This window comes from Somniosus microcephalus, unplaced genomic scaffold, assembly GCF_052327205.1.
Source record: "Somniosus microcephalus isolate GS21.2 unplaced genomic scaffold, FLI_Smic_1.0 unresolved_chr1, whole genome shotgun sequence".
Taxonomy (NCBI): domain Eukaryota; kingdom Metazoa; phylum Chordata; class Chondrichthyes; order Squaliformes; family Somniosidae; genus Somniosus; species Somniosus microcephalus.
In genome coordinates this window covers 60880042-60894771 of record NW_028225179.1, presented here as the reverse complement: position 1 = coordinate 60894771, position 14730 = coordinate 60880042, and the positions used below count along the sequence as shown (strand labels likewise).

General features: G+C 45.8%; 1 protein-coding gene across 9 annotated transcripts in view; it reads left to right on the top strand.

Moving 5' to 3' along the window:
* LOC147095387 (uncharacterized) overlaps positions 1-14730 on the top strand; it is a 68281-nt gene that overhangs the window by 16768 nt on the left and 36783 nt on the right. The window contains exon 3 of one of the 9 annotated variants that reach the window (XM_085974576.1): positions 870-4066. The exons of 7 other annotated variants lie outside the window; for them this stretch is intronic. In XM_085974576.1, the coding sequence (XP_085830702.1) occupies positions 870-1070 (201 nt within the window). In that variant the 3' untranslated portion in view covers positions 1071-4066. Of the gene's footprint in view, positions 1-869; positions 4067-5565; positions 5707-14730 lie in introns of those variants that run through there. One more of the 9 variants, XR_015074794.1, reaches the window with a different exon arrangement.

Below are 14730 nucleotides of genomic sequence, written 5' to 3'. Positions count from 1 at the left end.
CCATGGGGTCAGACAATTGCCTGCCCGGTATACTTGTCCCATTTTACGCCCCTTACATAGGCTTTTATTTGTGTCAATCCAAGGTTCCAGATCCTCATTCGTAATCCAGTCAGGGATCTGTCCATTATTTATTTGCCTCATGTCATGCTGAGCATTTGACAATAGCCATGGGCCATACATGGCACATACCAGTTCCTTATGGGTTTGGCGAGAAGCATTGTCAAGTCGATCAATAATTGTATTGATTGTTTCTGCATGGGGGGCTACTACCTCTTCCACCCCCAACAATTGCATTATTGTTTGTTTTCCTGCCAGTGCCAATTGCTGGCTATTTCCAGCGGCTTGTTTTAGTAACTTTTTTATTTTTGCTTGTAGTTCCTCTACTCCTTCGTTTACTCCTTCTATGTCCAAGCTATTAACTGTTGCTAACCCGGCTGCATACCCTGCCACGGCCATTTCCAATGCTCCCCGTTTCTTACGTCTTTGTAAGAGGGATTTTCCCAGTGGACCCTCTAATTGTTTTACCCACAGGGAGTTCCATATTTGTTTTGTATGATTGTTACACATCGCGGGCATCTCTAGAGTACTCATATTAATGGCAACCTTAATAATTCTATGGGTTACACTAAAGTACACCTCATCTTGTGTTTTCCTTATTACTAACCCCCCTCGACAACGGCAATACTTATGTTCATCCCTAGAATCAAGGCGAGGATGCTCCACCTCATTCCGGACAGCCAGTGTTCCTGTAATTACAAAACGGGTGCTGGTTGTCACCAGCCAGTTAGAACGGATAAGAATAGAATAATTCTATCAGTTCAAACTGCTGTACGTCTGGTTCATTTCTTGGTCTGTGCCTCTGTCTCCAGATATACTTGAAGATGCAAACCACGACGTATAATATTAACATCCTGCTGTGCACAAATTGGCTGCCGCGTTTCCTACTTTACAACAATAACAAAACTTCAAGGTACTTCATTGGCTGCAAACGCTTTGGCATTTCCTGGGGTCGTGAAAGGCGCTATATAAATGCAAGTTCTTCCTTTCTTTCACCTGAGGACTACATGTGATCTTTCCTCCAAACTTGTTCAACAACTCCTTACGGAAAAATCTCAGGATTCACTCTGCTTCGTATCCTTGGCATCTCAGAGAGACGATTGCAGTCTTCAGTCTGTCTGACGACATCTCATCCGGCAGAGAGAGCTGGTCTTCCACTGAACTTTGCTCACACAAGCTGACTCTACAGTTCCAACACTGTCGATGCTGGGACAGGAAACATTGTCAAGGAAACTTTCTTGCTCGTGACCTGCTGAGTCCAGGTGTTAGCGTGTTTGGTGGATACTACAAACTGAACTGGTTACATTTATCTAATAATGTTATGTGACACCTTTTATAAATCACTGGGTTAGGCCTCAGCTGGAGAATTGTCTCCACTTCTTGGGCACCACACTTCAGGAAGGATGTCAAGGCCTGGGAGAGGGTGCAGAGGAGATTGATCAGAATGGTACCAGGTATGAGGGACTTCAGTTATGTGGAGACCTGGAGAAGATGGGATTGTTCACCTTAGAGCAGAGAAGGTAAAGTGGAGATTTAATAGGGGTGTATATCATTACAAGGGGTTTTGATGGAATAAATGAGGAGGAACTGTTTCCACTGGCAGGAGCGTCGGTTACCAGAGGACACAGATTTAAGACAATTGGCAAAAGAACCAGAGGGGAGATGATGTGTTTTTTTTACACATTGAGTTATTATGATCGGGAATTCACTGCTTGAAATGGCGGAGGGAGTAGATTCAATAGTAACTTATAAAAGGGAATTGGATAAATACTTGAAAGGGGGAAATTTACAGAAATAGCAGTGGAGTGGGACTAATTGGAGAGCTCTTTCAAAGAGCTGGCACAGGCACAATGGGCCGAATAACCTCCGCCTGTGCTGTATCATTCTAGGAATATTGAGGTGTAATACTGCCTGCTACCAGGAGGTGGCACCATTACATAAAACATCCCCTCTCCCCCTGGAGGCCTGTTGGTGAAATGCAGCCAGCATTGACCCTCCCCATTTAAAAGTAACTCTGGTAACATTACTGTGTGGCGGAACCACCAGAGGATTACAGACAATTGTATATAATTCTTTTTACAGCAATGTAGTACAGCTGGGGGCTGCACCTTTAATGTATCTGTTAACTGTACTAGGGCTTCTTTCCTGTACTCCGCGTGATGACGTCATGCCATCCGTCACATGATCGGGTTGGCAGGCTGTAACTAGTGGATTGCCGCAAGGAACAGTGCTTGGGCCTCAACAACTTACAATCAAATCGATGGCTTAGATGAGGGGACCGAGTATAATGTGTTCAAGTTTGCAGATGACACAAACCTAGTTGGGAAAGTCAGCTGTGAGGAGGATTCAAGGAGGCTGCAAAGGGATGTAGACAGGTTAAGTGAGTGAGCAAGAAGGTGGGCGATGGAGTATAATGTAGAAAAATGTGAAGTTATCCACTTCGGCAGGAAAAATAGAAAATCAGAATATTTATGGAATGGTAAGAGACTGGGAAATTATGTTTCCAGAGGGACCTGGGTGTCCATCTGCACGAATCACAGAATGTTAACATGCAGGTACAGCAATTTGGAAAGCAAATGGCATGTTAGTCTTTATTACAAAGGGATTAGATTATAAGAGTAAAGACATCTTACTACAATTATATAGGGCCTTGGTGAGGCCACACCTGGTGTAATGTGTACAGTTTTGGTCTCTTTAACCTAAGGAGGGAGTGAAACGTAGGTTTACTAAACTGGTTCCTGGGATGAGGGGATTGTCCTATGAGGAGAGATTGAGCAGACTAAGACTACATTCTCTAGAGTTTAGAAGAATGAGAGGTGATCTCATTGAAACATATAAAATTCTTAAGCAGCTTGACAGGGTAGATAGTGAGTGGATGATTCCAGGGATGAGGAACTTCAGTTACGTGTATAGACTGCAGAAGCTGGGGTTTTTCTCCTTAGAGCAGAGACAATTGAGAGGAGATTTGATAGAGGTGTTCAAAATCATGAGGGGTCTGGACAGAGTAGATAGAGAGAAACTGTCCCCATTGGTGGAACGGTCGAGAACCAGAGGTCACAGAGTTAAGGTGATTGACAGAAGAACCAAAGGCAACATGAGGGAAAACTTTTTTTACACAGCGAGTGGTTAGGATCTGGAATGCAATGCCTGAAAGGGTGCTGGAGGCAGATTCAATCATCGCTTTCAAAAGGGAGTTGGATAAGGACTTGAAGGAAAAAAAATTGCAGGGCTACGGGGAAAGGGCGGGGGAGTGGGACTAGCTGAAGTGCTCTTGCAGAGAGCTGGCACGGGCTCGATGGGCCGAATGGCCTTCTTCTGTTCTGTACCATTCTATGAATTTATGATGATTCCCTTGGCTGGGGAGTCTAGCGGTATGGGTCACAGTCTCAGAATAAAGGGGCGGCCATTTAGGACTGAGATGAGGAGAAATTTCTTCACTCAGAGGATTGTGAATCTTTGCATTCTCTACCTCGGAGGGCTGTGGAGGTTCAGTCGTTGAATATATTCAAGACAGAGATTGATAGATCTTTGGACTCTGAGGGAATCATGGGATATGGGGATAGTGCGGGAAAGTGGAGTTGAGGGACAGGATCAGCCATGATCTTATTGAATGGCGGAGCAGTCTCAGAGGGCCGAGTGGTTGACTCCTGCCCCTAATACTAAAGTTTATTATGTAGGATGGGAAGACTGAGATCAGCAGTTATTGGATCCAGGGAGTGAACAAGGAGCAGATGGGGAGACTGGTGTGGATTTCAGCACAGTGAGAATGTTAAGGGAGGGAGATCGTGTTGGGGCGTGTATTAGGGGTGTAGGAGGGACAAGAGATGAAAGGTCAGAGGAGCAATTACTGCAGCAGTGTCCATCAATAGAGTGAGAGAGGGGCTGGGGTTAGAGTGGGCCAGGGACAGTCTGTTACAGTGGCTGTTTGCTGTGACCAGTTTTTCTTCTGTTAAAAATAGCCTCCTGTAGCCCTGTGACACAAACAGCCCATTAAACTCCACCAATGTCCTTTGGTCTGGTGAGGTCTCTTTGTAAAACATCGGCAGTTCTTAAAGTTTTTCATTCTGACACGCTCACGGTGAGAAATGAGCTGCAGAACTGCCAACACCGTCAGCTTTAAGGAGACGTTTCCCTTTGGAGATCGGATTGCCCACTGAGTTTGATTGAACTGATGTTAAAGTAACAATGCTGCTTTGCCCCATGACAATTACAGATTATCAGAATATTCCCATCCGTTAAAATCCAATATCTCAGTGACTCACAGCCCTGGATTGTTGAAGTGGACCCTGTGATATCATAGAATTTCCTGTCCGTCAGACTTGGACATCCTGTAGATCCCGCTTTTAAAAAGTTGTGTCAACTCAGTTCTCAGATGGATTGCACTCAGTTTGTAACAAGTTGGGAATGGTAGCATAGTGGCAATGTTACTGGACTAGCAATCCAGAGACGTGAGTTCAAATCGCCACCATGACAGCTGGGGAATTTAAATTCAGTTAATTAAATAAATTTGGAATAAAAAGCAAAACTATCAGATCGTCGTAAAAAACAATCTGGTTCACTAATGTCCTTTAGAGAAGGAAATCTGCTGTCTTTACCTGGTCTGGCCTATATGTGACTCCAGACCCACAGAAATGTGGTTGACTCTTAACTGCTCTCTGAAATGGCCTAGCAAGCCACTCGGCTGTAACAAGTCGCAACAAAACACAACAATAGGAATGAAACCGGATGGACCACCTGGCATTGACCTCGGCACCAGCTATGGACCTAACAGCACTGTGGAAGTATCCTCACCATGTGGACTGCCGTGGTTCAAGAAGGTGGCCCACCACCACTTTCTCTGGGGCAACTAGGGATGGCCCACATCACCTGAATTTAAAAAAAGTTCTCAATTGTCGAGACATCAAGGACTCGACACAGCCGGTGTGGGAAATAAAGCTGATTTATTGGACATTGATACAGGTTAAACTCCAGCCCAGTTATAAGATTTATTAACATCAGCAGAATAAGCCCGGACTGTCAGAATGAACATGGTTCAGTCCTGGCTTCCTACGTTCTACCCTCTGTAAACTTGAGGTCATCCAAAACAGTGCTGCCCATGTCCTGAACTCACACCATGTCCCGTTCACACAGCACCCCTGTGCTCGCTGACCTACATTGGCTCCCGGTTAAGTAATGCCTCGATTTAAAAACATCTCATCCTTGTTTTCAAATTCCTCCATGGCCTCGCTCCCTCCCAACCTCTGTAATCTCCTCCAGCCCCAGGTGGCCGGGTGACTGACGTCACACAGCCCGAGTTGCCGGGTTACATGACGTCACTGGCGCTGAGGCGGTTTACCGGCCGCAGGATTCAATTAGGAGACACGGTGACCGCGAGCGGCCCCGACTGAGAATGTGGGCGGGGCTTGCGGCGCTTTGCTAAGCACCGATTGGTGGTCGCGCTGTTAATCAGCTGCATTCAGCCAATAGCAGGGGCAGATAACACTGACTCTGCGCGCGCTCTGAAGCCGCACTGCGCATGTCCCAGGTCCCCGGATGAAGGCGGTTATTGAAGGAAAATAAAATGGCGGCAAGTGAATTGGAGAGAGCGAAGTCGGAATGGATTGGCCGGAGGATCGTCACCGCCTGGACCCGCGGCCTCGGGGGCTGAGGGTGAGTGTCCCGGGACTGAGCCGTTGCGGGCGCAGTCGGGGAGGGGATAAGCGGGGCTGAGAGTGAGCCAGACACTCATCCTCCCTAAAGTGCGGGACCCAGACTCGGCCCCCATACTCCAGCTGGGACTGAAGCAGAGTTTGATCGAGGCTCCGCACAGCGGCCAGACTCTTGTCCTCTCCCCCCGCCCGCCTGCCTGCCTGCCTCTGTCTGGAAAGCCCCGGATCCCCAGCACAGACTTTATTCTTCGCTTTGTTCACCGGTGCCGCCACCTTCCGAGATTTGAGCACCAACACCCCCGGCTCTCTCTCTACTCCCGCCCCTTTTAAAATGCCCCGTTTGACTCCTCTTGTCTCCTCATTCTCCCCCAGACTCTCCGCCCTCCCTCACACTCTCTGCGCTCAATCCCACCGGCCCTGTGTCCGCCCATTCCCCCAGCCTGTCTGTCCTCCTCACACTTCACCACACGGCCCAGGCTCGGCTCATCAGCGTGGCGCTCAGTCCCGCCCCGAGTTCACGGCAGCTGCAGACCGACACAACCGGCATCAGAGCCACAGACAGTTTGATGGGACCGTGTAGAGGGAGCTTTACTCTGTATCTAACCTGGGCTGTACCGGCCCCCGGAGTGTTTGATGGGGCAATGTAGAGGGAGCTTTACTCTGTACCTAACCCGTGCTGTCCCTGCCTTGGGAGTGTTTGGGACAGTGTAGAGGGAGCTTTCCTCTGTATCTAACCCGTGCTGTACCTGCCCTGGGAGTGTTTGATGGGACAGTGTAGAAGGAGCTTTACTCTGTATCTAACCCGTGCTGTACCTGCCCTGGGAGTATTTGATGGGACAGTGTAGAGGGAGTGTACAGTGTTCACACTCTCTCTCTTTCTCCCTCTCTCCGTGTCTCCCTCTTCCCCCTCTGTCTCTGTAATTGAAGCAGATTGGTTATTTTGCAAATTTATCTGAAATTTTAGAGCAATTGACCAGTGATTCCTGCTGACCACGTATTTCATATAGGACACAGATGGTTCGGGGGAGCAGAGCTCTTGGTCATGTTGAAGTAATGCTAAACAGATTATTGTAGAGACCGACTAGCAGTGGAAGGAAACTATGTCAGCAAAACTATAAAAAGTGTAAAATACATATCCTGGTCATGGGAGATTTTAACTGCACCAAGTGATCTGTCGAGAAGAGGTAGGGAAAGTGGAAAAGGGAATGGAGTATTTACAGTGTGTTCAGCACTCCTTTCTTACCCAGTACGTAAGAAGCCCAACGAGAGAGGAATCACTGACGGATCTATAATGGGAAATGAACCAGAGCAGTTAAGAGAATTGAGCTTAGGTGAAAATCTACATTATCAATCACAACAAAATAATGATTGAGAAAGACATAAGTAGTATTAAGATTATGAAAAAGTTGATTTTGAGGTGATGACAATGGAACAGAAGAAACAGATGAAGAGAGAGAACATCAGTGGGAAATATTTAAAAAGGTGATCAGTAGAGTTCAAGAGAAATATATTCCACTACAGAACAAGAACAAACTAGCTAATAATAAAACACCAGGGCTGAATAAAGAGATGAGGGTAAAATGGATACTGAAGGAAAATGCTGAGTACAGTGAAAATAAAGGAGAGGATGACAAAAGGTAATTGGAAGAGGCTGGGAAAGAATAAGAAAAACAATTAGGAAGGTGAGAAGGAACTGCAAAATTAAATTATCAAGGAATATAAAAAGAAATAGTAAAGTATTGTACAGGCACATCAATAATAGGAAATTCAGGATAGGGACAGAGCCACTAAAGGATCACAAGATAAACCAACAGGTAATGACAGCGAAATGGCAGAAATATTGGATACAAAAGCCTGACCTGCTGAGTATTTGCAGCGCCTGACTGGCTGAGTATTTCCAGCATTTTTTGTTTCTGTTTCAGAAATATTGGATGGTTACTTTGCCTCAGTTTTTACCAGGTGGATGAAAAAGGTGAACATGACATTGGAAGAAGGGATGAGAAGAGAGATCAAGGACATATAAAATAGAAAGGGTGAAATATTTGATAAACTATCAAAAGTTAGAGGATAAAACCCCAATACTAAAAGAAGCAAGGGAGAGAGAGAGCAGAGGCTCCATTATATATACTCGGGAATAGTTAGTGTAATTTCCAAATTTACAGATGACACCAAATTCTGGTGTATAGTTAATATTGAGGAACACTGTGACAAAATACAAGGTGTTAATAAACTGGCAGGTTGGTGTGTGAATGGCATTAATTTCAATATAGATAGATGAGAGATGCTGCAATTTTGGTAGGAGGAATAAGGAAACCTACTCCTTGTAAAGTTAGTGTCTAAATGGGGTGGAGGAGCAAAGGGATCCAGAGGGACAGATGCACAAATTATTAAGAGCAGGTTAACCAGGCCATAAAAATGCAGACAAAGCACCGGGGTTCATTTCTAGAATGATAGATATGCAGAGAAGGTATTTTAAACATGTATAGAACCTTGGTTAGACCACACATGGAGTTCTAAAAGCTTTCCCACCACCAAGGTTAAGCTGACTGGCCTGTAATTGCCAGGTTTATCCTTCTCTCCTTGTTTGAACCAGGGTGTAACATTTGCAATCCTCCAGTCCTTTGGCACCACCCCTGTAATCTAAGGAAGATTGGAAGATTGTGGCCAGCACCAACGCAATTTCTACCATTACTCCCCACAGTAACCTCGGGTGCATTCCATCCGGACCGGGTGACCTATTCACTTTAATTACCGCCAGCCTGTCTGGTACCTCCTCTTCATCTATTTTATCTCATCCAGTATCCCAGCAATCTCCTCGTTTACCATAACTTTGACAAATCCTCGTCCTTAGTTAACGCCGATGCAACGTACTCATTTCGTACCACAGCCATGCCTTCTGCCTCCACCAGTAGTTCTCCATTTTGGTCCCTAATAGGCCCCACCTCTCCTCTGACGACCCTTTTTCTGTTAATATGCTTAAAGCAGACCTTTTGGATTACCGTTATGTAATTCTGTGGTGAATTCTGAAAAGACATGGTACAGCACTCGAAACAATCTTCAGCAAGGGGCTGGGTGTCAGAGGGTCAAAACTCTGACCTTTCACCCTTACCCATCTGAAGGTCTTGTGTAAAATGAATGTGGGGATTTCAAACACAGTCCTTGGTGAGAGGTCGGATTTGTGCCAAACTAGGCCGTTTGACAGTTAAAGATTTCCACTTGGCTTTGTGTGAAGACGTGCTTCCTGACCTCACCCCTGAATGGACTGTTTATAATGTAAATATTATGCCCTCTTCTTCTGGACTCCCACTAGAGGAAAGAGTTTCACTGTCATTTTGACAGACTTGATTTGAGGCTTTTGACGAGGTAACAGAGGGTGGATGAGGGCTGTTCAGTTGATGCTGTGTATATGGACTTTAAAAAGGTGTTTGATGGAGTACCACGTAATAGGCTAGTTGGCAAAATTGAAGCCTGTGGGATAAAAGAAGCAGCAGCAGCAGGGATACAAAATTGTCTAAGGGATAGAAAACAGAGAGTTGTGGTGGATGCTGTCTTTTGGACTGGAGGGGGAGGTATTCAGTGGTGTTCCCCGGGGATCAGTACCAGGATAACTGCTGTTTTTGATATATATTCATGACCTGGATTAGGATAAAGGGTACAATTTTGAAATTTGCAGCTGACTCAACTTGGGAGTGATTAAAACCGTGAGGAAGTTAGTAATAGACTTCAAGAGGATGTAGACAGGCTGGCGGATTGGACGGACACATGGCAGATGAATTACAACACAGAAAAGTGTGAGGTTATACAGTTTGGGAGGAAGAATGAGAAGAGACAATGCAAGCGAAATGGTACAATTTTAGAAGGGGTGCACGAACACAGACCTGGGGGGATGTTTGTGCACAAATCTTTGGTGGTAAGACAGGTTAACAAAGCAATTGTGGTTAATAAAGCCAATGGGATCCTGGGCTTTATAAATCGAGGCGTAGAGTACAAAAGCCAGGAATCGATGGTAAACCTGTATAAAACACGAGTTTGGCCTCAGCTGGAGTATTGTGTTCAATTCTGGGCACCACACTAGGAAGGACGTGAAGGCTTTGGAGAAGATGTGGTGTATGTGCCTTTAAGAGCAATTGTGGTGTATGTGCCTTTAAGAGCCCCAGGTGTGCGTAATGCCGGTAATTGCCACTTGGGCTATATAAGCCTGTGTATTGTGTATATCCTTTAGAACCCCCCCCCCCCCCCGACTTGCTTAGTAAATACCTATGAACCAACTCCTGTCTTCAGCGCCTTTATCTACACACGGACACTACAGTGGCGACGAAGTGGAAACGGACTTACTTGCAATTCGGCAGCACCTCAAGGACATCGATTCCTCCAGCGTCCAGAAGACTGAAGGAAGTTATAGAAACTGTGCTTTCACCAGCTGGCCAAGCTGGTGGCAGGTACTGCGCTAATCCTTCCTGGGCGTCAGGCTGGGGCTCCAGCGTCGGGCTCTACAGCTGAGACAGGCAGCGAAATCGGAGGCAAGCAATAACGGACTGGGAGGGTGCACTCGGGAGACGGCCGGCGCGGCAAGCAGGTCAGCGTTTAGACCTCCGTCGGGAACGAGTCTCCAACAGTGAATAAACGGAAACCACAGTAAAACAGCGTTGTTATCGGTAACAGCGGCGGGAAAGCGCAGGAAGCGCCATATCGTTGCTACAGAGGAAAAAAAAGCGCGGGAAGCGCCATTTTTTTTTTTGAAATTCCTAAGTCTGGCACTATTGATGCTTTTGATAACGAAACAGAGCCTAACTTTGGCAATATTGATGTTTTTGATAAGATAGAGAATTGGACCACATATGTAGAAAGAGTGGAGGTGTTTTGCACCGCAAATGGAATAGAAGATGAAAAAAAAGCTTCAGTGCTTCTGGATCTAATGGGCGCAGAAACATACAAGCTGTTACGCAACTTAATCACTCCAGCCGAACCGATGGACAAGAATTTTGAGGAGATTGTTGACACCCTACACTGCCAATTCGAGGCAGGACTGGCAGATTCTCTGCAAGACAAATTCATCTGCGATCCCCTAAGTGTAGAAACACAAAAAAAGGTATCTTCTGGAAAAGATTTAACACTGGACAAGGCTTTCAGTGCAATAGGAGCGGCAAAGATACAGCAAAGGCCACAGGACTTCGGCACCCATGAAATGACATGGGGTTTCAAGAGATGTTATCGCTGCGGCAGATCCAACCATGACCAGAGGGATTGCTGGTTCAAAGAAAAAGTATGCAGGCGATGCGGAAAGATGGGACACATTCCACGTGTATGCCGATCTGAAAATAAAAAATCCACTAACGGGAAAAGAATCAATAAGGAAAAGCACAAAGGTACAAATGATGACGGACAGTAGCTCCAAAGACCAGAAGAGCGATAGCGACTCCGGGAACAAAAGACTAAGCTCTCTCAAATTACATAATGTAATTGCCAATGAAGATTACCAGACCATTTGGGTTACCCTCATAATAGCAGGGTCCCCAGTTAAAATGGAGCTAGATACAGGATCAGCTCTAACCGTAATAAATCGACGAGATTACGAGAGGCTATTTTCGCATATACCTCTAAAAGACACATCCATTATCTTAAAAACATATACGGGGCAGAAAGTATACCCCAAAGGAAAAATAAAGGTGCCTGTGGTATACAACGGCAAAGAAATACAAAAGTTGTATTTATACATTCTACAAGATGGTGGTCCACCGTTGTTGGGACGTGAATGGATAAGGAAGATACGTTTAGACTGGCACTCCATTCAGGCACTGACGGTGACCAGTAAGGAAAAAAACAAGGATGACATCATACCTGAACGATTAACAGACATCTTGGCCAACGCCAAAGAAGTGTTTCAAGAGAAACTAGGAACCTTGAAAGGCATCACCGCCTCAATAAAAGTGGAAGATGCAGCAATTCCAAAATTTTTTAAGGCAAGACCGGTGCCATACGCAATACGTCCGGCAGTCGAGGCAGAGCTGGAGAATTTGGAAAAGGCAGGCGTATTATCCAAAATAGATTGGAGCGAATGGGCAACACCCATCGTTCCAGTCATGGAAAAAAGCATTGAAAAATAACTCTGAGGAACAGAGAAAAATTCGCATCTGTGGGGACTTCAAGGTGACTGTAAACCCGGTCCTTCACACGGTACAGTATCCTCTTCCGAGGATAGAAGATATTTTTGCCTCACTATCCGGAGGAAAACGTTTCACAAAAATTGACTTGGCACAGGCATATCTACAGATGGAGGTTGAGGAGACCTCTAAAAAGTATCTCACAATAAACACACACAAAGGCCTGTACCAGTACAATCGACTGGTTTTTGGAGTAGCATCAGCTCCAGCCATCTGGCAAAGAGCTATGGAGCAAGTCCTGCAAGGGATTCCGGGGACTCAATGCTACCTAGACGACATCCTTATAACAGGAGAAAACGACAACGAGCACCTTGCCAATTTGGAGCAGGTGCTCACTAGGCTGAAAGAACGGGGCCTACGAGCAAATCGCCCCAAGTGCGAATTTTTCCAAAATCAGATATCATATTGTGGCCACATAATTAATAAGGAAGGGTTGCATAAGTCAACTGAGAAAATTGAAGCAGTTATAAAAGCCCCAGCACCTGAAAATGTTTCACAATTGAGGTCATTCCTGGGATTAATAAATTACTATCATAAATTCTTACCGAACTTATCAACTATTCTACACCCTCTTAATGATCTTCTACACACAGGAGTGATTTGGAAATGGAACGAAGACTGTAAACGTGCCTTCCATAAATGTAAAGACTTAATCACATCCGAGAAAGTTTTGGCTCATTACAACCCATCACTACCAATCAGACTGGCGTGCGATGCATCCCCTTACGGCATAGGAGCGGTATTGTCCCATAGATTCCCTGATGGCTCGGAACGGCCGATAGCTTTTGCATCACGCTCATTGAACTCAGCTGAGCGTAACTATTCCCAAATAGACAGGGAAGCACTCAGCCTGGTATGGGGAGTGAAGAAATTCAACCATTACCTACACGGACAAAAATTTACCTTGCTGACTGACCATCAACCCCTCATCTCCATATTCAACCCTAAGAAAGGTGTCCCCATTATGACAGCACAAAGACTACAGAGGTGGTCCCTTTTCCTAGGAGCACACCAATACAACATTGAATACAAAGGGTCAAAACAGCATGGGAATGCTGACGGTTTATCGCGCCTGCCGTTGCCAACAATAGAAGAGGCACCTACAGTAGACCCAGTAGAGATATTCCACTCTACCATAGTGGAATGTCTACCGGTGACAAATTCTGCCATTGAAAGGGAGACCAGAAATGACCCTACTCTCTCACGGGTCTACGATTTAACAATGAAGGGATGGCCAGCACATGGCGAACCACTGTTACCAGCATTCTCGCAAAGAAGAGAACAGCTGTCAGTGTGCCGAGGAACCTTGATGTGTGGATCCAGAGTGGTGATTCCACCCAAACTCCAGGATAAAGTGCTAAAGGAGCTTAACGATGGGCATCTGGGTGGAGTGAAAATGAAGAACCTAGCTAGGGCGTTTGTATGGTGGCCAGGTATCGATGGAGACATCGAAGACATGACCAAGAGCTGCCTAGGATGCCAGAAGGTCCAAAATGCTCCGCCACAGGCCCCTCTACATCCATGGGAGTGGCCCTCATCTCCCTGGCAAAGGGTGCACATCGACTTTGCTGGTCCATTTATGGACTCAATCTTCTTAATCGCGGTTGATGCACACTCCAAGTGGCCGGAGGTAATAAAGATGTCCTCCACCACCACGGAAAAAACCATCACAGTATTAAGGACCATATTTGCCAGGAATGGGCTGCCGGAACAGAGATGTTCTGATAATGGACCGCAATTTGTGTCCGAAGAATTCAGAAAGTTCTTAAAGAACAATGGGGTAAAGCACTACACGTCCGCCCCATACCATCCCGCCACCAATGGATTGGCTGAAAGGTTTGTCCAGACCTTCAAGAAGGCCATAAAGGCCATGGGTAATGAAGACATAAAACTTCAGCACAAGGTGGATAACTTCTTATTTGCATATAGGAATGCAACACATATGGTTACAAACCAAACTCCCGCCATGATGTTCTACAATAGAAACCTAAGATGCCGGCTGGATTTGGTCAAGCCCAACATCCGAAGGGACGTGGAGAACCGGCAGTTTCAGGGCATGAATGAAAGGCCAACTAGGGCCTTCCAGATAGGCCAACCGGTTTTGGCCCGGGACTACCGTACCGAGAAATGGCAGCCTGGAACTATCTGCACACGACTAGGACCACTGATGTATACCGTGGACATCGGAGAAAGCATAATAAGGCGCCATGCTGACCAAATCATCAAGTCATCCGAAAAGGGACAACCTACACCACCACGCTATACATCTAACGATGAAGTAGAGATACCCATATCTACCTCCGATCCGGTGATACTGGAACCCGATGAACCCGACACTGGCCTTCAAGCCGAATCAGCCTTGCCAGAAGAACCTACTACACCACCAGAAACTACTACACCCCCGAGGCGTTATCCGGACCGAGTCAGGAAGCCTCCTGAGAGACTAACTTATAATTAATTAATACAGCAATGTATATTATTTTGCATATAACATGTAATTAATAATTACTTAAAATATGATGTACTAGTTAGCTAGAAGGGGAGGAATTGTGGTGTATGTGCCTTTAAGAGCCCCAGGTGTGCGTAATGCCGGTAATTGCCACTTGGGCTATATAAGCCTGTGTATTGTGTATATCCTTTAGAACCCCCCCCCCCCCCCCCCCCCCCCAGACTTGCTTAGTAAATACCTATGAACCAACTCCTGTCTTCAGTGTCTTTATCTACACACGGACACTACAGAAGACACTTGCTAGAATGGTTTCAGGGATGAGGGATTACAGTTACTTGGAGACTGGAGAAGCTGGGATTGTTCTCCTTAGAGCAGAGAAGGTTAAGAGGAGATTTGATTGAGGTGTTCTACAATG